Raw genomic sequence first — 25,646 nt, forward strand, 5'->3', positions numbered from 1 at the left:
ACACATAAATATCCAAATATCTAGCTTCCTCATAATGAACGAGCAAACGAAAGGGGTGCTTTGAAGCTAGTCATGGAAGGATGCAAACTTTCTCTCTCTCTTCCATCCCATTATTTCTTTGGACTCTTCCCAGCTACGAAACGTATTTGCTATTCTTTGTTATATCTGTGTGGAGGCTGAGCTGCCTTTCCTTAGAGGTAACCTGGCATTTTTGAGGTGGCAGGTGAAGAGCTAAAGAGTTAGCAACAGTTTCTATCTGCCTCTGAGAGCACAGGTGGGATCGACTTCCCTCCTCCTCCTGCTCTCCTCCTTCATCACAATTCAGAGGACACAGTCAGAACTATTAGGGGGTTTCACTAGTATTCCTTCATTCAAGTGCGCTCACACTTGTCTTTCCAGGGATGAAACCTACGGCCCTGGAATCACTTATTCACTTGAATGTAGAAAGTACGAATCAGCCTTTCCCCCCTGCAGAAGGCAGTGTGGAATCTACCACTGACGCCCCGACATGATCTCTCCCAATTTCTCCCATTAGCTCGGATCTTCCCTCCCGCTCACTCCTATGTCTCTATCTCTTACCAGTAAAGTTGATAAAAAAAAAAAAAAATTAAGCTAAAAACAAAGCCAAAAACCATTGCTCTTGTATGAAGGGCGAGCATGCGTACTAATGCGTTTCTCTAGGCGAGCTCGGGCGGGTCGACGCTCACCCATCTTCACGCACAGCTCCCGTGCCAGGAGCACAAGTCTGCGAGCTGGCTGGCAGGGGTTAGGGGTACGGCCAGCCTGTGATCACAGAGTGGAAAATGGCCAATTGGTTCTCACCGAGAAACAGGACATCCATGGTCTTCCTGGCACATGCGTTAAACCAACAGAGTTAAACGGCCCTACTCGGTTATATCCAGCCTTTGTGAACTCAGCGCCCCGCGCTCCTCGTCCAGCACGCCTTGGCTTTTCCGCCAGAATCTGAACCAATTGTGAAGTGGGAACCAGTGACTTTGGGGGCACAAGTGACCAAGGCGAGATGTTGACAAGCATCATTCAGACCTTAAATTTGACACGAAGGCAAAAGGGGAGACTTCTAAGAGGAGAATTTTTTTTTTTCCTCCCCAACAGAGATCGCAGGGTCTGAATGAACTGAATCGAAATAGAGCCAGTTTTCAAGCACCCGAGGGCGAGCTTTTACGATTTTTCTCTGGCAATTCACAAACCACTGGATACGTAAATGCTGTACTAAAAGGAATTGAAGCCTGTCAGGTTAATTACACAATATTAGGTACGAAAACAAACAGTGCAACACAAAACATAGCTACATCATTATTTGCAGTAAATGTTAACTCTAAATAAGTGCAACCTGTCCATAAATGCTTGCTATAAACTAATTAAAAAAATAAAATTTGATGGATAAACATGAAAAAAAAATTCTCACTGAGAATTTTTTTTTTAAATATCAGCACTCATTTAGAGTTTGGGATTTGTGAAAGAAAGCTTTAAAAGGAGCAAACCTGATTGGCTGTGGCTGTTGCTGCGAAGGGGACACTTGTTGCAGGAGTTGTTGCTGCAGAGACAGTGGCTGACGTAGCGCTGTGCATCATGGGTACTTTCAGGAGGGGAACCATGGGAGCAATGAACAGGAGGGTGTAGCATTATGGTAATAGAAGTGGTATTTTGGCATGGTGAATATCAGAGCAGCAAGCCATCATGGGTTAAACCAGCAGATGGCATGCAATCACAATGCAAAGCAAGGAAGCATGGGAGAGAAATAAAAAAGGGAAAATAGCTTATTACAAGTACAATTAAAGGAAGTTTTAAAACATAATCAGTGATTCCCAGAAAGGCCAAAGCAGACTACTTTGGTTGATGTATTTATTGACATTTTTACTTATGACAATTTATCATTCCCAATTTGGAGCCTACGGATGTAGGTACCAATAGGTTTCTTCCAAAAATGCGAACTGTAACGTCCAATGAAGTAAGACTACGGGATACTCGGCTTTTGTCTAAAACATCCAAGGCTCAACACGTAGGCCTAATTTGGGGGAAGACAGTCTCTGGAATTAACTGCGGTTCAATTGAACATTTTGTCAATCAGGGACGGCTTTTTTTGAACTGAAATTGCTGGAGGTTGGGGTTTATGCTGGATTAGTAAACAGTGGAGCAAAAATCATGGCCTTGATATAAATTCTAACATAGTTACTGCAAAATAGCCAGGCAAATTTGGCCGATGTTTATTTCTCTTTATTCTAAATGGAACGCATCCATATGTCCTAAAGACAGACTTTTGTACCAAGGCACTGGATGTGTAGAGATAACGATATGGTATTAAAATTTAACATCTAAGGGGGGGCTAAGGTCCAAATAATCATCACAAATAAATCGACACTTATAATTAAAAAGGATGCTAAAACAAGGCAATTCAGACAGTTGTTTTCAAAATACATCCATTTGTAATTTTTAAAAATAAATACTTCTGGGAAACTCTGATAACTCTAACACACAGCAAAGAGGAGATAAAGGCACACCACTATGAAACTTTAAAACATTGATGAAATTAGCCTGCCTTTCTGATAAAGTCAGCTTTTTTTTTCCTCTTACACTAAACCGTATAAACTCTAAAGAGAAACAAAATACAGATCATTAAAAAGCAGTACTTGTGGTTTTATAGTCTGGCAGTGGCTGTTCTAGCACAGTGGTTATTCTGGTCACATTAAAACGATTATTTTCTTAAATAATACAAAAGTACATCTTAAAAAAACCTATACATTAACTCTAAAGCCAAATAAAGCCTTCAGAGCTACCATCGCCTAAAGCATTTCTACCATCTCTGAAATAAATTTCAAGCAAGTGAAGGTACTGTACATAATAGAAGAATACAAATAAAAAAAGGTTGAAACCTACCAATACTGGTAGCGGGAGTCATGCACAAAACTGACCCTGCGTGTCATGCAATGGCAGGTGGAAAAAGTGAATAAAGGGAAAGAAACAGGTTAGCGGTTTAGAGTTAACATTCAAAGTGAGATTGAAGCACAACCAGAAATCAGTAGGGTTAGTTAACACAGTCCTTAGAGTTATTCACGTTTTTAGTATAGAGACAAATATCTCTGACTTGTTGGAAGCCAATATTACTCAAAGCTCACTCCTTCGATACTTTTTATGCTTTTTACTCGGCTCCGTCGACATGAATGGCATGTGACAATGTCGAGAGTGTCCTTCCTCTAAGACCTCCAAGTATCGTACAGACCTCATCGAGGTAAACCTCCAAGGTAGGAAGTGGGTATTTTACAGATGAAAAATCTGAGGCACAGTAACTACTCCAAGGTCATGCATAGTGGGGACCAAGGGTAAGGCTGGAAATAGAATTCTACTCCTAAATCCAGGTCAGGGTTTGTATTCGTTGGATTACACTGACCTTATTGCACTGAACGTGTGTTTGCTTGTTTGGTTGTTTCGTGTTAAAAACAATGTGAAAATCAAAACAGTAGCTAAGACTCTGTATCCTCTAAATCAAAGCCTCACGGGTCAGGTGACTTTTAGATGATTGCCTGGAAGCCCTACAGCACAGGGAGAGAGACTGATGTTCTTGTGACAGAACGACCCGGCTGTGTACATGATCTGTTTTCATCACGATAAAGGAGCCTAAAGAGCGTAGAGGCAAAACCGTGCAGAGCTGGGGCAGACTTAGGACTGGGCCTAGCGACTGTGTCATGGCGGCTGTTAGGTGAACCCTGAGGGAGATCTTTGGCAAAACTCCTAGGAAATCTCAGGTTGGTGTCCAAGTGTGTGTGGGGGGGGTGGGGGGGGGAGGAAGATTTCAATCCCTCCAGGGGAATAGCTGCCTTCCCTGTGGTGGCCATATTAATGTACTTGAATCTGAAAACCCTGACCCTGAAGAGAAATGTATGTGGTAAAGCACTGAAAAACTGAATTATCTACTTCCGGTTCAATTCCATAGGCTAAAAATCAAGGTACTATGAGGATTACATACCTGAAGATGGGGTATCATGGAGGTGACAGAGGATTTGTTTTTAATGAATGAATGAAAAGTCTCTGTAACAAATGGGTGAACCCGCTTAGGGTTTTAGAACTGCCTTCTGAGATACCAGGTGAAGAATGTGAGAGGCGTAGACCTGTGTTCTCTCTGCCACACTGTCCACACCTGAGGAATACTTTCTGCCTGATCTGTATTTGGGTGAGGCTAAGGTTAACCAGTCAGGGACAGAGGCTATTTAACTGGGTTATTACTGGATTCTTCAGCAAACGTGTGCTAATGAATCCTTTACAAACACACGTGCACGTGCACACACACACACACACGCTCTCCTCAAAATCCTTCTCTTTCTCCAGCCCTATCTTCTAATCTTCATAAACAAACCTCTGGACAGTTGCCTGCTCATAAATTTTCACTTCCTTGACCCACACGCTCTTCAGTCTTCTCCAAGTTGACTTCCATATTCAGGTCTCTCCTCCAACTGCTAATGTCCTCAAGAACTCCCTATTTCTGCAGTCAGTAAGATCTCTTCCATCTTCATCTAACGGGAATTTGGTAACATTCAGCACTTGGCCACTCCCTCCATAATAAACCACTCTTTCCCCTTGGATTTTCTAATACCACCCCACCCCGTCCTCCCCTCCCACATGCATAGACACACACGCAGTCTACATCTTACATGCTGGAGTTTTTCAGGACTCAGTTCTGGTTCCTTTTCATCTACTCTGTGCTTTTTCTGGGCATATCATTCAATCCAGCACTTAAATACTATCTACAAGCTCAAGGCTTCCAAATTTATGCATCTACCTTCCCTCTTGAAGCTCCCTGCTCCGGCTCACCAATAAGCCAAAGCAATCCTCTTTCTAAAATGAATCTTATATTGGTCTGTCTGTACAGCTCTACTGCCACTCTTCAGGTCCTGATCGCCATTATCTCTAGGCTGGGCCATGTCATGACGTCCTAACTGGTCTTCCTGCTCCCGTTCCCATCCCCTGCCTAATCTGCTCCACTCTTCACCTTTCTAAATACAGGTCTGTTCACTTCTCTGCTGGAAATGATTCACTGCTTTTTCATTGCGTTTAGGATAAAGACCCCCTATGGTCCACTCTCTGACTATCTCCCCAGCTCCATTCCATACCCTTCTCTGAGGGCGGGCACCGCGACCCAGGCAGATTAGCCTTTCATTTCTTTGAACTGAACACATCACACTTTTGTCCTACTTTTGGGCTTCCCACAAGCTGTCCCCTGTGCCTGGAATAATCTTCGTCCCACTCTTTTCATCTTCCTGGTCTCAAGGTACGTATCAATTCTTCAGAAAACCATTCCATTGTTCTTTAACCTATCTCCCTCTGCCATTTATATCAGTTTATTATTTTCAAGCTTACTGAACTCTACTCTTCCATTCGTTGGCTTTACAAAGCATTTAAGTTATATATTTATACTGACATTTATTGGACGTCTCTCTTCCTCTCCTGTCAACTCTGGGAGGGCAGGACTCATGTCGGTCTAGGTTTCCGGGGCCCAGATTGACAGGGGATCAATCGGTTGAATGAGGGTCCTTAGTCGTCAGTGAGTGTAATGGGAGCACTTGGTTCCTAAAATATATGAAAGTGCCCACCTTGTCAGTGACTTCATTTTAAAGAAAACCATGGCTGGGTTCAAAGTCATCCTATACAAATTCTATTCTCTTGCATTCCAGTGTGTGTGTGTGTGTGTGTGTGTGGCGGGGGGGCGGGGGAGCGGTTCTTTTCTGTGTCATGGCTGCGAATGTCCCTGGGTTGCAAACCACCACCACCAGCTCCTGTAGCCACGCTGACCTGGGACTGAACATGTGACTTTAGCTTCAGTTCAGGATGTGGTTGAAATGCTTGACCAAATTCATGTGATGAGCCCCCCCCCAACCCACCGTGGTCTGAAAGTGATAAAAATATTAGAAATGCATAGCTTTGGCTGTGCATGGCTGTCTGACTCAGTGTCAGATTCTGCTCCCTGTCTTTTCTGCTCTGCACCCTCTTCCTACTCCTTCAGGACTTTGTTCTGCAGCTAAAATGAACAGCTTGCAATCCCTCAAATACGTTCTGCCCAACCTAGGCTCCCTCCCACTGGCCTGGGATGCTTTTCTGCCACTGCTAAAATCTTCCTTTCAAAGTCCTAAGCAAATTTCTTCTCCTTCGAACAGTTGCTTCTTTCTCAGTTTCCCTTGTCCCCACCACCCACTGTACCTGCTGATGGCCTGAACACTCTACTTTTCTCTGCACTCTCAAACAGCTTTGCAAGTGCCCCAAGGGGCCCTTAACGCTCAGCAGTGTATTGGTTTTTCCTAGTTCTGAACTCCTTAGTATTCTCATTACTGGATCTGGAACTCAGAACTTATTCTGTGTTCAGAAACTGTTTGCCCAATTAAGGGGGGGGGGCATAAATTTTGCTATCATTGTACAGGTCCAGTTTCCACCAAACACGGACAAATCTTTCTCCAAGGTGTGTGATAAAAAACCTTACGTAACCTTATGATTTCAGATCATTAGGCAATAATTATACTAGTGCTTTTCCTTGTTTTACTTATGCTGTCCACGCAAGATAATGAAATAAATCAAAGAGGGACTCAGTGGGTCTTTCTGTTCTGAGCAGCTGAAGCATTCCATTAAGGCACTAATTCTATCCACAGAAACTTCTCAACTGTTCTCTGCTGCGGTTGCACAAATACTTCAACTCTAGAATCTGTGAGTCAGGATTCTTTGCATATTTCCACGCATTATGTATTCACCCTGCAGCACAGACACACGGCCTCAGTTTTTCCATCTGCAAAATGCAAATAGTCATGCCTGCCACTGGCAGAACTATCTTGAAGAATAATGAGACAACGCCTATAAGAACACTTACAGTAACACGATAAACCTGTCAGAGAAATGCCGAGAATTATTACCCTGCTGTTTTTGTGAGTGTGTGTGGTTTCTGCCACTGGCCTAATGCAGTGAAGAGAAAGTATTAACTCCTAGATTAAAATAATCCCTATCAAAAAAGGAGACAAGGAAAAGTCTCACCCACTACAAACATGCTAGGGCATCGGCCAAGGTGATAATTATATAAGCATGGTTTTGGAGAAGAATCCCATATTTTGAACAGTGTTTTATATTCCTATCTCCACATCCCGGAGGCTGAATTCCTAAAATCCAAATTCACATGGTGTCAATGTATGATATTGTATATCATATACGATATCATATAATATCGTATGATAGCAAAACTCCACTGGGTGGAAGAGACGGCAGGTGGATTGACTGTGATGCTCACGTCACACGGTCTGCAAATACTGACCCATTATGTCATACACCTGCAACGAATTCAATGTGATATACTAATTATACCTCAGTGCAAAAAAAAAGAAAGAAAAATGAGGGATCTTAAAAAAAACAACCCCCAGATTTTCACTATGAATGGCCTTTCAGTAAAGGGTAACCTCCAGGAGTATGTAAAATGCTCTGTATTTCATATATATGATCATTGTTGATAGAAAGTACTTACAGAAAAATCAAAACCTGTCAGTTTAAAAATAATGGGCCCATCTTCTACCAAATTGCAAAAATGATTTTTGAACATAGTTACTTAATTTGCAGAGATTTAAGACAACAGTGATTAACAATGAATGATTATAGTCATTACTGTTTTAAAATTGAGTTGAAAATGTGGTTTATGAGTAAGAAAGCCCAAAATAAAACTATAGCCAAAACAAACACTGAGATTTCTTTTGGGGATTTAAATGGGGGAACGATTATGCTAACTTCCTTTTGATTAAATTGTTTTCTCTTTCATCATTTAAGAAAAACATGGGAAAACTTCTTAGAAGCTGAAAATCCATTTCAAAGCTTGAGAGCCATATAGCTGTTCACTCTGATACTGATATCATGTTACAGAGGGAAACACTTGTAATTCACGGAATGAAGTAGGCTAGAAGCCACTTTTGGGCTCCCAAAGTCCACACAATCCTGGGCTGCCGGACACACTGGGACAGTTTTTAAAGGATCCAGCAGGGGGCGGAAGTGCACAACCACAGCAGCCCATACAGCCTCCCGGTCTTAGATACAATCATTTCATCAACAATAATCAGGTCATTGCATAAGGGATGTTTATCCATTCTTGCTTTGGAAGTCTTTAAATGGTTTCCGGGTGAAGGATTTTTAAATGAGGATTCCTGCAGTGATTTAACAGAGCTGTCATTATTGGACTGAAGTGTTAAAAACGAGTTAGAGGCCTTCAACTTTCACACAACTTAGGTCCAAGGTTTCAAAGGCATTGCCAGGAAATGGTAGTGAAACTGCTCCCCAATCTCCAGAAACACATTTGCCCTTTTATGCTTTACCCCTCGGTACATTCCTCCCACATTCTTTTCTCCTAAGATATCTAGTGACGAGGTCTGTGAAGTAAGACACTTAAGGAAATCATAGAAGACCTCGAGGTAAGTTAACCCACTAGAAATTATTTTACAAACATGTTACATCCAGTGGATTACAAGTACAAGTCCTGCGGTGCTATAAACCTGCTCTGAAATGTCACTGGCTAAGGCTGTAATCCACCAGGAGGGAAGCCCCAGTTAAGCACTGACATAGAGACTCACCCTACAGGTCTGTAAGTCTCCTTAAGAGAAGAGCAGAAGTGAAATATGAAACCTAAACACTAAGAACAATTTGCTTACATGACTTATATGTTTACTATAATAAATATCATTAATAGGTTGATCACTGTTTTCAAAGTATAGCTTTTATACAAAAAACACCACAGAAATATTTCTTCTACTCCCCTCTACGTTAATTCCTAATAGGCTACAGGATTTAAAGAGAAGGATAATAGACCTGAAAATTCCAACCACGTGGATTAGGACCAACAAGCTCTTTGTGATAAAATTGTTGTTCATCTGTATTTACCTTCGAGTCACTGCCACGGGATGACAATTTGGACTTCAAAACTAAGAACTGAATGGACAGTCTCCTCACAAAAGCCTAAGTCATTCTCTGGTTCTTTATTTTTTGAATACTAGGAAATTTTATTTATTTTGAGGCTATCATCCTGCTTCTCTCGCAGGCCAAGGAAGTCAAAACCATGATCCATTTAAGGTGACTCTGTGTTATATGGTGTACGTAGGTCTGTGGCCGGGGAGGTGGGTAAACAATGGGGGAGGGTTGCCATGCATTATGCTCTTGTTTCTTCACTTCTATGTGCTGGTTTATAAGTCTGCCAAGCTCTACGGAGGACTCTGTGATGCCACGTGTGGAAGCTGGGTAGTGCCATGTCATGGGACGTTGGCTGGACTGGACACAGGGACACTAGGTGCCAACTCTTTGTGCCACCTTGGGAAGTCACCTCCCACTTAGGGGGCCTCAGTTTTGTCATCTGTAAAACAATCGCCTGCCTGAGGAGATCATGAAGAATCCTCTAAGCTTCGAGATTCTGTGATTAACAGAATTCATCTCTTAGTGGAATGATGCAGTTAATGGACCTTAGCAGTTACTGTTATCAGGCATTGGCTTAGAAACCGAGGATACGAGCTCTATCTACTTGTGCGCTTGGTGAAGTTGAGAAGGATGGCGAAAGAGAGAGGATGAATGTAAAATATGAGTAGAGGATTGCTTTAATTTGAATAGCCTTGTCTTTTTTTTTTCTTTTAGTGCTCGGAACAGGAATAGGAAAAAAAAAAAAAAAACAGGTTAGTACTTACTGGAATTACTATTTTTAGGTCATTCAGGGTTAAAGACAAATCTCAATGGTCACACAGAAAAGGTCTCGTTGACATAAACGATTTTACACAGCGTGTGTAAATGCGAGAAACCAAAAGGCCTCACTGCTCTCTGCCTCTCACGGGTTCGGTCTGTCACTTGACTCTACAAAATATTTGGCTGTAGAAGCCTAGCAGCCTTTCGCTCTCATTCCGAGCACAGTAAATCTAGCTCGATAGCTTAAGACAGTGACGAGTCTCAGGCTATACTGACTGTACCTTTCCAAGCAAACTAGATGCCACCGAACAGCTTAAAGGAATGAGAAGAAAGCACATGACCGGAAGGGCACACGGACACAGGACTTGGAACTGTCGGGGCACGCACCTGTCGGGATAAACGCCGCGTGCTGCTGCAGCTGCGCACTGGTGAGAGCCTGCTGGTAGTGCAAGACGCTGGGATTGAAGACCGTGCTGGCACCGTTGCTTTTTTCAAGTGCTTGTCTCTTTGGTAAGGGATGAAGAGCACCAGGAGGAAAGGCCTATAGGCAGAGAATGGGATAAGACATGTATAACTCAAAGTAACCACACCTCCAGGGTCCGCAGAGATCATCAACTACGACATTCTTTTTCAAAATGACAGCTAAGGAGATGCCTCTGCCATGCACCTTAATTTAAACAGCGGCAATGTCGGGTGAGTGAGGATTCGTTATTTGAGAGCGAAAGCATGATTTCTGTAACCCAAAACGGTGGCATCTCAACTAAGGAAAAGAAAAACTATCAAGCAACACCAAAAAAATAAACAAACAAATAAAGGAAAAAAAATTTAAAAAATGTTTTCAGCTTTTAAAATGAGTTAAACTACTCTAAGGGGTACGGGGAGAAGCATTTGTGTTATCATTAATACCTATTCTCTTTGGTAACTAAACAGCAATTGCTTGGATTCAGAGGTTAATAAGAATTATAAGGAGCATTTTCCGAGGCAAGTAATTTAAATTTGCTTCACTCTTTTGGAAAAGGTATTAAAATTTGTTAGGATTAATTTATTTCACGTATTACATATGGAAATGAGATGGCTAAACACCTGATTGAATTTTCTCCATTAATTAATAATAATAATTGTCTGCAACCAATTTTACAAGTAATACAAATCTCAGATGGTTCTCTGAAAAGCTACATGCAAAGCGAAAGGTGAAAGGTCAAAGTACCAGGTCTACAGATGCTTCGAGAGGTCGCTTCATTGCTTTGGCAGTCGACTGAGTCTTTTAATAACAGGCAGCGAGCACATGATGGCAGTGGGCCAATGGGATTCAAGCGAATTAACATACAGGTAAACAGCAAGCAGAGGTGCATCATGGGAACGGCATTGCATTGTGGATAGGTGAGAAGGAAAAAAATATTCTGAATGCAATATACAACGTACAAAACACTAGGCATGCACAACAACAAAAATGTTCTCTAAAGAAATGAATATTACACCTTAAATTAGTATCGAAGCAAAAATGCATCTACTATACCTTAGTTAAAAGCATATAAGAGAGTAAAATATAGATGTTTGAAATTCAGGAAAGTTAATTAAAACAGCAGCTTGCATCACACCATAAGCATTTTTTATATTGCTTCAGAAAAAAATGCAAAACTTTCGAGGGCCATAGGACTGAAGAACTTCTGATAAGTTAGCTTTCGAATGTAAAGTAACGAATGCACTAAGTATAAGATACGAGTCAAAAATAAAAGGTATTATTTTCAAATTTTGTAAAAATAATTTTTAATGAAGACCTAGCCTAACAAAATGAAGTGGCAAACTGAGACAAGAAATTCAGGCAAAAAAATATTCAAACACAAGATTATTGAGGCAAAACTGTTTGGGTTTGGATCTTAATTTTTTGTCTGAATCACGTGGATAATTGTCTCAATTCTTCTCTTCAGTCTGCTAGCATGAATCTGGCAATGAGGGAGCAGGTTCCAAACCTGAGTTTTGAATTTGAATGGGAAGTTTCTCAAATTTCCCATTCTCCATCCATTGTACTGTTTCTACCGACTAACTTATCATCCATTCTGTTTTCCACTACATTTGAAATTATAATTCAATTTCTCTCAATCAACTTACCGGATTACATTAAGAAAATACCATTGAAAAAGGTATTTTGTGTTCTCGGTTATCAGAATCATCTATACTTAAAAATTCTGTGTGTACTTTTAGTTATAATCAGTGACCAACCCAGTTAATGAGAAGTGGAATTCTCGGCTAGAACAACAGCTAAAAATAGCAAATAGCTAAAAAAATAAATAAATAAATAAAAAAGTAGCAAAGAACTGCTTGAAATATTAGATGGAAAATAATATTTTTAACTTATAACCATACTTTGGGGCAGAGAGTCTCATTTAAACAGCTGAAATAATAACAAAGATTGATTGAATCTTCACCACAATGAAATAATTTTCCTAATCCTTGATAATTGCTGTAAAAGATGGAAAAATTCTATGATGGAATTCTGTGAAGAAAAAAAAAAAATCAAAGGAATAGCTCCAATGCAAATAAAAAATGAAATACCCCTTTTCTATGTGTAGCACAATAGGTAAATCCCTAAGGTTTGTGTAATCAATACAAATTGTGATATTCTAAGGTTCTGAGTTGGAACTACAGCATTTGACATAAAATGGGACAGTACTAAACTCTCAAAATGGGAAACAATGACATTTTCCTTTGCAAATCGAGGGCTTTTCATCATTTGATGATTCAGGATCAGAAGTACAGAGCTGACAGGAGGTAAGTTAAAGATGGGGGCTGGGGTGGGTAGAAATAAAGTGGGTAGGGAAAGGATTGAAAGCAGAGAAGAGATTTAGAACAGCCAACAGAGAAAAGTTTTGGAAGCAGTCTTGAGAGAGGCCATCAACGAATATGAAATCAGAGTTCTGAAAGTAGGATCACAACATTTTTAAAACCCAGAGAGCTCCACAATAAGAAAGCTTATTTGTACTGGATAGTCTTTCTTCAGATGTAAGTTCCCCATTATGTGACTCCCATGACCCCATGTTCATTTAAAAACTTTGGTTGCTGTAGAGTGTTTAGATTGCTAAAGAATGCAATTCTTTAAGCTTAAATTAATCTGTGCTAACTACGTAAGACTGGGCAGCCTGTTCTCCCAGAGTGCACTGAGAACACCAACCTGGAATCATTTGGCCTCAACCTTCTAGAATTCCATTTTCTTCTCTTTTCCAGTTCTGGGGAGTTTGAGAGCCAAAGTGACTGTTGGATTGATTCTGTCTGCTGTGCTAACTGGAAGAGTGATTATGTCTCCAAAGGCTGGTATTTATGAACAAAATTTTGACTTAACAAAGCATCACTTAATGAAGTCTCTGAGTAGGAAAAGAAATATTAAATATTTCTCCCTAGGACAATCACGTGGAAGGTTAATATTCTTTTTTTTTTTCTGATCTTAGGTTGATGAAACTTAATGTCCACAGAAATCAGAATAATCTAGGAATGTGAAAAAACAGAGCTTTCAGCTGAGCTGGACGGAAACAGCATCTCCTTTTCTCCCACTGCATATTGTGGGTTATCTTTTCTGGATGCATATGTCGGGTCTTTTCAAGGAAACGTTAAGGCTCTGGAGGGAATTAAGTATACCTATCAGTATCTTGCACACCTCATGCTTTAAAGCACACGCGTAGAGTGTATTTTTAAAAGATCTGTGTGGATTAGTAATCACATTATAATATGGTTTTGTAGTAACCAGACATTCTGATCTAGTGGATATATTTAGCATAGGGTTAGCTACACTGAAAGGTCTTCAGGCTCAGACGAGACCCGAAAGATCACCGAGCCTGGTGGGTCTTGGGAGCTTCCGTAGGTACCTAAGCAGAGAAAGAGGTTCTCTTTAGTTGAGCCTCTACTCTGTGTCAGTCACAGGACATCCATTCTTGCTGGCCTCACCAACATTTTGGATCCCCCGCCCTCTCTGCACCCCCTGAAGTTTTGTGTACAAGCAGCCAGGGTTTCCTTTCTCTGAGTCAAAGAACAATCCGACTGCAAGTCCGAGGCGTGCCAGTCAAGGGCCCATGCTGGGCATTAGGGGCAAAGACCAAATCTGAGAAGTCGGAAAACCCTGACGACAGTGATCAGAGCAGCCATTCTGATGCAGAAGCAAGGGATGTGGACACATAGGATGAAATTCAAAATTCCTTTATATGTTTTCTTGGACAGTTGAAATTTCTCTAGCTGATGGCAGCTGGTCCTGTTTCCTTTTACAAAATAGGAATTTGGGTAGCCCCATTTGGAGTGTGTGAAGAAAGACTGCTTGCTTGAAGATCAGATACCCTTTGTGTGAAAATTACCAAAGAGAAGCTCTGTCTGGCTTATTTTCGCATTAAAAAAAAAAAAAAATCTGGTGAGGATGATGCTCAGGTTTTAAGACGTAGTGTGAAAGAATGGGGCTCTAAAGGAAATAAATGTCTCCTTTTCTGGAACCAAAGCTTTAAGTGCGTTTTCAGGGTCCAATTAATCAAAAGAAGGGGAAATCCCTGGACAATAATACAAACTGCATTACAGAAATTCTTTGTGTTGGGAGATGGAGCCCAGGTGAATGGAATACTAATATCTTCTGACTGCAATCATCACTCCCATTTGTTCTTTTAAATAAGGAAATAAGAGGGTTTTTTCAGTGTATTGAGTAATCTTGCTGCTGGAGCAGGAATACTTTGACTTTATCCAGCTGCATTGAGGCTGGTTCAAATGAGCCTCTCGCTTCAACGAAAAAGACATGACAGATTCAGTAATTTTCATGTCATTGTCAAAAAGAAGCTGGCTTTTGTCCTGAAACTGTATTCCTTTGGGTTGTCTCTGAGGATGTTGGAAGATCCCCTGAAATATCAGAACTCCAAATTTGGGCACAGTATGACAGTCCCGGGAACTATGGTAACTAAATATCCTGACATCCACGGCAGTAACCTCCAGGCACCTTGACGAGTATGATGTGCCAGTGTGTGGAAGGGCACCTGGCAAGGCACGCAGAGGGGTACAGGCTGGGTCTTCGAATATATCAGGTCGAGGAATGACATGTTGGGGTCAATGGTCATTTCTTCTCTTCTCCCCGTCACCCACCACTGACCTTTATGGGCTGCACTGTTCCTTTGGTGACTGAAGTGTATACTGATCGTGGATGTTAGTCTGGGTGCTTCTCATAAACCAGCAGATACAATCAAGGCGCAGAGAGATTCAGGGCTCAGTTCTCTGGTCACGATTAGTACCAGCGGTTTGATGTGGCAACAGGTATTTGAGGTATAGGAACTAATTTCTTTTCATACCCCCAGAATCTCATCTCCTACCCCAGGGACCAGCACTGGCTATTGTGACCCAGGCTGAGCCAGTCATGGCATGCTATTATTCTAACCATGAGGACAGCCACCAGAATAATCCTTTTTTTTTTTTTTTTTCCAGAATAATCTTTAACTGTTCTTTAGTTGTTTTTTTTTTTTTTTCTCGTTAGAACTGCTGTAGAAGATGCTGTTTTCTCTCCTGTCAGAAAACAGAAGAATGTGTCCCCACAGGAGTCTAGACCCATGGTCATTGTTGCATTGGAGAACCTGGTCTTAGAAGATAGAGCTGATATGCCAAGAGAAGCAAAAAAGAGAGAGAAAAAAAAAAGAGCGAGCGAGAGATCTAGTGATTTTCCAGTTTCTGGATCAGGTACCGCTAATCTCTATTCGACTTCCCTTTGGAGAGCCACATGAAGTCTAACTTTTTAACTTAAGCTGCTTCAGTTGGGTTTTTGTCTCTTGCAGCTGGAGTCCTGATTAGCCTTGGGGATATACCCTTGGTACCCAGTTATGATTTATAATGTCAGTGCAGTGGAAAAAATGTGCCTAACAATCATCTAATTTAGGCTAGCCTAAAATAATGATTACAGTGGAAACAGTTTTATTTCTTATAGGATGAGGTCTTCACTAAGAGAATGGTGAGACAGATTCCACATTGGAGAAATGTACAAAAGACCTCCCTTGCTTGCTAAAAGTGTTCCTTTCTCATCAGCATTAAGTAACCGATTTACTTCTTTGTATTCTCAATACCGGATCTGGAACCCCAAACTTACTATGTGTTCAAGTTCCACCTCCACACACCCCCCAGCTCTATTCCCAATTACAACCAGTTTTGCCAACTGCTCTTTTAACTACAACAAAAAAGAGGGAGAATTTCTCTGTATTGTAGTTAGAAGATTGTGTTTTAAAGCGTTCTCTCTCATCTCTGAAGCCCTGTGTGTCTCTTCTAAGGCAGGACTGCCCACTGGGTCCCCACTGGACCCCACTGTGCATTTCCATCATCACTGAGGAGCACTGTTACTCTCACTTACTCAACTCCAAGCTCCTCAAGGGCAAGAAAACCTGCTTAATTTCTGGATGCTCCCCAGCAAGGGTCCAATGCGTGTTAGCTCTCATCGTGCGTTTTGAATGAATCAGTGAATGAATGAATAAATGAATGAATGCACAGTGTCTATTGTATAGTGTAACAGGCTTCTGATAAGCCAGCGATTTCAACTAAAACTAATTGGGGATTTCTGCAACCTAGTGTGATGGTTCTCAAACTGTGCTGCACACTGGAATCCCATGAGCGTTTTCAGAAAAGGCCACTGCCCAGGCCACACCCAGACCAGTAAAATAAGAAACTCTGGGGGAAGGGGCCCATATTGGAACCTTTTAAGACCCTTCAGGTAATTCCAGAGTATAGCCAAGTTTGAGAACCAGGGTTCTAGGCAGGTGCTTGTCCACTGTTAACGTGTATACAAAACACCTGAGGATATTTTAAAATTGGAATTCTAATCCCAAAGGGCTTGGGTGGGGCTGAGGCTCTGGGGCTGTAACAGATTCCCCAGGGATGAGGAGGAAGAGGAGGAGGAGGAAATGTAGGAGGAGCAGCAGGAGGAAAACATGGAGGAGGCAGAGGAGGAACGGGAGGAGGAGGGGAGGAGGCGGTGTCAGCTGGTTTCTAAGGGACATTACAGTGACTCAGGACGCCAGGCTGGGTTACACCCCCCCCTCCCCTTTTTTAAAGCACCAGTCGGCAGAGCTCCATTTTCATCTGTTTCCCGACTTGATGTTCTGCACACAATTTCACTAAGGGGGAGAAAGTTTGAAGGAAAGCGGGGGGACACAGGAGCGGGGCGAGCCAGTCACTGTCGGTCACCTGTTGCTGGCCGCTGCGCTCCGCGGCAGGGCTCAGCCATCCTTCCCTCGCCGGGGCGGCCCGGGCCTCCCTTCCCGGTGGCTCCAGGCGGCGGAGCCCGCCCGGAGGAGGAGGAGGAGGAGGAGGAGGAGGAAGAGGAGCAGCTTCAGCAGCCCCCGGCGGGCTCCCTACGGGGCGGGGTGGGTGCTGGCGGCTCGCGGGGTGCCCTGCGCCTGAGGGATTTACTTATTGTGCTGAAGAAGGGAAGGAGGGGGGAAACAAAAACAAAACAAACCGGGGAAAACAACAACAGAACTTAGGCAGCGGAGCAGCGGGGATGGCAGCCTTCCCTAGTTCCCGGCGGCGGGGAGAGCGTCGGCATCCCGCGGGGCGCCCCGCGGCTCCCCGGGCCCCGCGGAGGAAGGTGCGCGGCGGGCGCGCCCCACTTACCATGACTGTGGCCGCGGCCGCGGCTGCCTGGGCGGCCACCGCCGCTTGGTTGGCTTGGTGCTGCGCAGCTTTGATTTTGGCCTGCAAGTGTGCAGGAGGGTGAAAATATTTGCATTTCTCCCTCATGCAACGCCCCTTTATGTAATCCATACAAACGGTTACGGTGTTGTCGTTTGTGTCGATCATGGTGCTGTCTGCGGGGTGTGCAAAGCGGCAGTCGGTCTCCCCCCGGGCACAGTTTCCTCGCTGGAACTCCCTGCATACCTAGGACACGGGGGCGAGAAGAGCGCAAGATGCAGAAGGAAGCCTGAGGGCCGCCGGCGCAGCCATTAATGTTTAAAAAAAAATTTTTTTTTAAAGGAATAAATGCTTTTCCTTTCTTTTCATGGTGGCTTTTGTGCCATTTCGATACAAAATCTGATTGTCAGGGACTCAACCAGGATCAAACTGATGTGTTTGGCTGTGCCCTCTTTTCTGAAGTGAGACTCTGGATTGAGAAAATAAGTCAGAAGTCTGCAGTTGGGCTAAAATCATGAAAATCGACAAAGCCTCCCTTTATCTCTGGGTAGTGTGCATATCTCTGGATCTACTTTACAATAATTAGGACACGATGTATGCGTATATGTAACTATATATAATATGGAATTTGGACATGTATGTCCATATCCAAATCTCCTCCTGTCATGAGGACTCTGGGACACCACAGGCTTGCGCCATCACAGACCAAGCCCCTAGGGCGCAGCTGTACAACTCCAGACAGAACTGGGGGAAACAGACTTCCTCCCCTGAGGATGGGCAGTGGGTGGGGTGAAACTAAATCCCCCTGTTTCCCTCTAGGTCTCCCCTGCTCTACAAAGATAACTTAAACTTACAGTCGTTAAGTCAGAACTATTGTCCCTAAGACATTGAAACTTGCATTTAAAGCCACTCTGTTATTGTTTTTGACAGCACAGACAGAAAGGAAATATAAAAAGGAGAGAAATAAGTGGAGGAGAGTAGGAACAGTTTGAAGTGATGTGTTGCTGTTGCTTTTATAGTCCTTAATCCTGAGTTATCCTGAAGTCTCACGTACTAGAATGTTCCATCCTCTACGGATACCGGTGGATCAAAAGTTTACCATGTAAAGAAAGTTTTGTTTAGAATTTAAGGAGTATTCTTAATTCTGCCCTGAATGTCAACAACATAAGATGACATGGAAAATAAATAGACAAGATAATTATATTTATAAAATATCACTAGCAGGGCAGAACTAATAGTAAAATTGTAAGTTATTTCCCTTTTAGGCTCTTGTTCCCAAGTCAACATGATGAAGTGGTGGTTGGCATCTTGACCATCAGTGACGTCATACGAAGTGTCACTAACGTGACAGACGAGTCCCGCGCAAGTCAAAGGGGCTTGCAAAATACAGTTTCACTGACCAGTGGCCAAGAGAGTTTGAAGGGTAAGCAGACAGGTCACAAAACTGCTCCTTCTTTCCTCCTGCTTTGGCTACAAGCCAATATTCCATCTTTAGTTCATAAAATGTACAAAATAAAAATTACTCAGCTGTTCCCATCAATTCTGAGTCAGCCTTCCTCTCTAAATGCAATCCTCCGGTCTGAGACTGCGTCGGAGGTGCAGACCGGCCATCAAACGTTTTCCAAGGGTCTCTGTGTGCGGCCAACTCTAAGGTGCCCCGCTAAAGTCACTGTCAATTATTTTTCAATGTCTTTGTCTACTAGTCCTGATGGGGAATAGGATTTGTCCCCAACTCGGCTGATTTGATTTGTTTTCTAAACCACACACTCGGAAACTGAACACTAAAGCTCCATAGGTCCAGCAGGTGGAGCCCCAAACACTTTTGCAGACCATGAAAGGTCTGTTCTATACTCACAGGGGTGGGCTGGATCAAAACAGTACTGTTAGGAACTATAGTCTTTTCGTTTGGGGATCCATCAACTCCAGATTGAAGCTGATATTCGGGAGCCACATTTTACTGCCCTCAAGAATTAAGTGGTAAATATTTATAATTAAAAAAAAATTTATTGGGTATATTTAAACAAATGCACCTTGAAAGAACATTCTCCAGTGATCCAGCGTAAGCACGGTGAACATCCTAACTGTGCATACATCACCTAACAACTCTAATGGGTAATGGCATTAAAGGAGCTTGTTGAAAAATCTACGAGAATCTTTACATACCTGTATAAAATGCTCTGTTAACTATCACAGCATATAGTACGTAAGATAAATCCTCTAACTCTGATGAAAGAGGAATGTTACCCCATAAAGGCTGGCTTGACTCATGACTTAAGAATTATGTTCTATAAATACATGACCTTGTTTTCTTGACTTTTATAGAAAACTAGAACTTAAAGAAAATATCTCAATCGATAACTAAATTGGCCCAGCTTCCAGTTCCCCCGCTTACCAACAACACAACCAGAGCTGAGATTCTGGAACATACCAATATAGCCAAATTAGTTCTTAAAATATTGACATATGATCACACCAAGTGGTCAACAGTCATGGTTCTACTTACTCCCACCCCTGTGCCCAAGTATCCCCCCACTGGCCTGACTGCTGGGCCCCTGATTTGCCCATCCTCAGACCTTTCCAGGATCCATCAGAGGTGAACGTCTGGCACCTGGAGGCCTTCACGAGCCGTCTCTATGGTCTGCACAGTGATTGACTGATAGTTCCCTTGGTGGTTCAGTATTTTGCCCCTGAACACACATTCCTGGTAGGTAAATTTTGTTTGTGCTACGCTAATTCTTTTCCTACAGACTTATTTCCTTTATAGTCTGCCTTAAATGGAAACCATAGAATTACGAATGCATGGCTTTTAGACGAATGTGTGTGTGTGCGTGTCCGTGCACATGGCTGTTTGCAAGACTGAATGAATATCTTACAAGGGTTCACTTACACAGAAGTACGCTTCTATCCCAAATGTATCTCAAACCACAAATATAATTGAAGTACCTCCAGCTTGTCAGTCCTGAGAAGTTTCTGAGTTGCAGTTGAGCCCGGGACAGTGACGGGTGGACTTCCGGGAACAATAACGGGTGTGGTGGGTAGAATTTCCGTTGGGACTAACCCAACTCCAGGGGTTACAGGTGCTAAGTAAGGAGCAAAGCTAATCGCCGTGTTTGTCCCTATGGCGGGACCTACAGGAAAAGTGGGCTGTTAAAGGAAGACAACATAGGACAAAGATTTCTTTAGAATAAAACTTTAAAAAATCACCAGCAATTCGTCATAGATAAGACTCTTCCTGTGCATAAACCAGTATCGGCGAAAGCTCATTAAGCTTCCCTGTTTTGTCTTGCTTAATAAAAACGAAAGCCATATAGATCCTCTCTTCCTAAAAACCATACCAAAAAATCATGGGAGAACATCGTAGAAACCTAATTACAGTGAACAGGTTAAACTTTTATTTCTATGAAGGCGTTCTCAAGAAAAGAAAATACTAATTCTCGCTGTAATTGTTCATCATTCCAAACACTGAATGTTAGTAAGGGAGTAAAACCTACGGAAGGCTGACTCCAATTCTCTCCTTTCTCCTCCATGGCTCTCAAAAAGGACATGAATAAAAGAAAAACCTTGAATGGCGCCTGATTTTCCAGTTGGTCAAGTTTGTACATTCTCAAAAAGCGGGGATTACTTTGGGCTGCATTTTCTCAAACTCACCAGCATGTTCCCGTAGCCCACCACTAGCAGGCACATATCCCAGTGTTCATAGGCAATGTTCATGGAAACCTGCTATTTCGGGGTCCAGCACAGCCATGTCTAGATCCAACCCTCCCTCCCTAAAAGTTTCGATGGAAGAGCATCATTTGGCCACTTTCTCAATTGGCCAATTTTTCAAATGGCCAAAGTTCGTTGGGTTTCCTAGATCAAAATCAGCACAGCCGTGATAAATGCATTCCGTACCTTATTTAAACTTCTCTATCCCTACACTCCTTGTCCACAGCAAAGAAGAAATATACTAAGGGGTCCATAAGATGATTATTTTTAAAAGTTCCCCCTAAAAAATACACCTCTCAGAAAGGAAATAATGTAAGGGAACAAGAAACTTTGCCTGACTCTTCTAGAATCAATGTTAAAAACTGAAGATGTTGGGATGCCTGGGTGGCTCAGTTGGTTAAGCAACTGCCTTCAGCTCAGGTCATGATCCCAGAGTCCTGGGACCGAGTCCCGCACTGGGCTCCCAGCTCAACGGGGCGTCAGCTTCTCCCTCTGACCTTCTCCCCTCTCATGCTCTCTTCCACTTTCTCCCTCTCTCTCAAATAAACAAAATCTTTTAAAAATATATTACAGAGCAAACTGAGGATGCTGAAGATTGTTCTTAGAATAAATTTTACACCAAATTGTACCCGAATCGTTTTTGTTGGTTGCTTGCTTTTTTAATTAATGGATGACTTTTAACTTATTTTTAGGACCAGTATGCAGATATTTGCAATTATGTGTTAATGCAATTTTCTAATACCGAACCATGCCATTGGCCCTCTCACTCTACTTCGCTATTTATACATTGTGAGTTAACATTCTTGTTTTCTATTTATGGCTCTGAATGAGTTGTTGAACATATGGGAAAAATAACAATCTATGTTTATTAAACAAATTTTTTGTTGACAGCAATAATGGAAAAATATCTCTTACGAATGCTCATGTTAGAAAACAGTGAAATATTGATAGTCTGTGCAGGGAGTTCTCAGAGAGTCTGGAAGTCTTTACCATAGTGGCTGGGGGCCACAAGAGGTGATTCTAATGGTCTGCGAGCGCTGCCGTAGCCCTCCCACGAGGGGCTCTTAGATCTTTATGGCTCAGACGTAAAATTCACTTTGGGACAGAGTTGCAACATGAGGTCTCAACATGGGAAATAGATGGCAGTTAGGAATATTTTTCTCCAAAATTTTATACGTGTATGTTTTCCATTTTCAACCCATTTGAGCCATAATTACAGAAAGTTGTGGTTTTCAGGAACTATAGCTTTTGTAAGTTAGTGTTCTTGAAAGAAAGCCAAGTGATTTAAATGGTATGACTACATAATGTTAGAATTTTAAAAAAATCAACCCTGAAAGGTCATAAATCACAACAGATCAGTGATTCAAAAAACTAGCTCTATCAGAAATGCCTGTGGGGAATTTCTTAAATAGAGATATGCCAGACTCAATAGGTCTAGGCAGGGGCCCCGAAATTTGCATTAAAAAAAATTTACTACATGATTTGATGTGTGGCCCAGTTTGGGTACCACTGTCCTAGATGAATTGTGAAAGTAAGTATTAAAACACTCGTACTAAATGTGTCATTTAACCCAGAGACCAATTATCAAAGTAAACATTGAAAGAGGAGAGTCCTCCCCCCACACCCCCAGTTTTGACTTTCTGTAGCAGCAAATTCTCAACCCCTCCCCCTGTGGATCATTTGAAGTCAGGGTCAGAGTGATGACATAAACACAGCTTGTACCTTGACTGTCAAAAGGATGTCAGAACCTCAAAACTCATTTCCTGAAACCTTTTCACGTATCAACAAATCTATTACAATTAGGAAGATCGTGTTTTCCAAAATGTATGTTACTTGTTCATCTACTGTAATGATCTAAAATGAATGTTGCAGTTTGCTTTACTAAAGACAGCTCCGACACGGCTCGGAGAGAGCATTATTTAAAAATAAAACCACAGATTTTAGACTGAGATTGATCTGAATTCAAATCCAGAGCTTTGCTGGTTAATGTTTATCCTGGGCAGTGAGTTAACCTCCCCGGGGTTTAGTTTTCTCAACAGCAGACGGGACATAAAACATTAAGCTCAGCTTAAAACCTTAAGCTTAGGGGCGCCTGGGTGGCTCAGTGGGTTAAAACCTCTGCCTTCGGCTCAGGTCATGATCCCAGGGTCCTGGGATCAAGCCCCGCATCGGGCTCTCTGCTCAGCAGGGAGCCTGCTTCCTCCTTTCTCTCTCTCTGCCTGCCCCTCTGCCTACTTGTGATCTCTGTCTGTCAAAAAAATAGTAAAATCTTAAAAAACAAAACAAAACAAAAAAACCTTAAGCTCAAGAGTTGGGGCAAATTGGGTATTACTTCCCCAGCCCCTTCCCATGGTCAGAACTCAGTAAACAACAGCTCTCATCAGTAGTGTAAAATCTAGCATTAATAAGGTTTTTCCCCCAAAAGGCCCACTGTTTCTAGAACAGGACTATAACCAGCATAGTAATGTGATAACAGAGGTATAAACTCTATTAATGATTAATAAATGATAGCTAATGTCTTCTCTTTTTTGAAATAGGGGCTGGGAAAATATATACTTTCTTTCACGTGTAGCTGAAAGTTAAAAGTTTATAGGTCTTAGGAAGATAAAGTCAGTGAGATATTTTCTCTCTCTTTAATAAAGTGTTTTTCACTGAAGGTAATGAGTAAGAATTAAAGTTAAGGTCCTCTTCGGAGACGGGCACTCCATTATTATCACTGTTGACAGTAATACCTTATGCCTCTGAAGGGTTCCCAGTGTTCAAACTGCTCTCAGACACCTTGTCTTCTTTAACCTTCTCAATATCCGTGAAGGGCAAGGGTGGCCATGAGAACTTACAGGTGAAAGCAGTTTAGAGTAGAGTCCAAATGGATCATGCAAGGTCAATGCCGCTGAGGCAGAGTCAGGGCAAAGCACCCAGTTTGGGGCTATTTCCCTTTCTCCGCATTCCCTAGATTTTGCTGGTAATTTCTTTTTTTTTTTTTTTAAAGATTTTATTTATTTATTTGATAGACAGAGATCACAAGCAGGCAGAGAGGCCAGGAGAGAAGCAGGCTCACTGCTGAGCAGAGAGCCCGATGCAGGGCTGGATCCCAGGACCCTGGGATCATGACCTGAGCCGAAGGCAGAGGCTTAACCCACTGAGCCACCCAGGCGCCCCTTGCTGGTAATTTCTTAAAACAGAAGAGGGACAACAGCCCCCGCCCCAGCTGTGCTAATGTCTTTGAGCATAAGGTCAGAGTGCTGGTGGGGAGCTGAGTCCCACCATCAGCCTCCTCCACATGGGAACGGCGGGTGAGGCTGTTCTCAACAGTGCTGCCCCAGAAAAATGGATCCCAGATCCCAGATTCAAATTAAACTCCCCCAGTAGAGTCCAGGCTGACATCATGTCCTCGAGTCTAAATTCAGGGCTTAGCTGCAGCTAAGAAGAGAAGAGCAGCACTTCCAAAGGATTCTGGTCCCCAGCCCGTGCCTGGGAGCCTTGGCCCCGTGGTTTCTGCAGAAGGCCTCCCGCCATGTTGTCTGAGATGGGATCCACTGGGTCCTTGATCATCTCTCAGAACTAGCTGCAGCTAGAGAGGCCGGATGACAAAGCGACGGCGTCTTCTGGACAAAAATGGCTTCTGAAATGCTGGCCTTGACATTTGTCATTTCTGTACTTCATTCCACATTCTAGTGTTTCTCTCTTCAGCTTCTCCCATGCTAGTCTTCTTTTTCAGTACATTACACCAGTAGATCCAGGTTCAAAGACTTCTCTGTCTCTCTCTCTCTCTCTCTCTCTCTCTCTCACACACACACACACACACACACACACATACATCCAGCACGTGTTCTTTGATATTTTGTAGTGGAAGGAAAGATCAGTGCTGTGCAGTAATGACTAAGTGGCTGAGGTATTTTATGGCTCTAAAATTTAGTCAGTTGACTTTTTAAAAGAGGAGCGTGAGAGTTCATACATGTAGAAAGCTTTGACTTCAAAGGGTAGGTATTCAACACTCAAACTGAAAGGTTTAAAACATGGCATCCCTTAAGCCTGCTCTCTTTTCTTCTAGAAGCATCTCTGGAAGCCAGACTATTCAATGCAAGACCTTGTCCTTGAGGACTGAATTGTATAGGCTCTGAAAACTCTATCCTACTAAAGGCTACCCACCTCCACACTTCTTTTTCTTTTTTTTTTTTTAATTGGCATACAACATTATATTAGTTTCAGGTGTATGATGTAATGATCGCTATTTGTATATATGTGAAATGATCACCACAGTAAGTCATTAAGATTTATCACCATATGGAGGTACAGAATTTGCCTTCCTGTGAAGAGAACATTTAAGATTTACTCTCTTAGCAACTTTCAACTATGCGGTATTCTTAACTCTAGTCCCAAGCTAACTATTACCATCCCCATAAATTACTTATTTTTTTTTAGTAACTGGAAGATTGTACCTTATGACTCCCTCTTCCCCATTTCACCAGCCCCTTTCCCCTGCCTCTGGAAACTACCAATTTTTCTATCTGAAAGATTGACAGATAGATTCTATCTACCTATCTCTCTATGAGCTTGGTTTTTTGCTGTTTTTGTTCTTTGGTTTTTTTTTTTTTTCTTGCTTTCTTTTCTTTTTTTTTTAGCTT

The 25,646-nt window shown here is 42.3% G+C and overlaps 1 protein-coding gene across 4 annotated transcripts in view; it reads right to left on the reverse strand.

Moving 5' to 3' along the window:
- Positions 1 to 25,646, reverse strand: part of MBNL2 (muscleblind like splicing regulator 2) — a 156,491-nt gene that overhangs the window by 23,800 nt on the left and 107,045 nt on the right. Inside the window, exons 4-8 of one of the 4 annotated variants that reach the window (XM_080799298.1) lie at positions 20,260 to 20,460; positions 17,299 to 17,562; positions 10,898 to 10,951; positions 10,078 to 10,231; positions 1,503 to 1,597 (exon numbers count right to left, since the gene is read on the reverse strand). In XM_080799298.1, the coding sequence (XP_080655424.1) occupies positions 1,503 to 1,597; positions 10,078 to 10,231; positions 10,898 to 10,951; positions 17,299 to 17,562; positions 20,260 to 20,460 (768 nt within the window). The remainder of the gene's footprint in view (positions 1 to 1,502; positions 1,598 to 10,077; positions 10,232 to 10,897; positions 10,952 to 17,298; positions 17,563 to 20,259; positions 20,461 to 25,646) is intronic. The other 3 variants (XM_080799300.1, XM_080799297.1, XM_080799299.1) reach the window with 3 other exon arrangements.

This window comes from Martes martes (genome assembly GCF_963455335.1).
Source record: "Martes martes genome assembly, chromosome: 3".
Lineage (NCBI taxonomy): Eukaryota > Metazoa > Chordata > Mammalia > Carnivora > Mustelidae > Martes > Martes martes.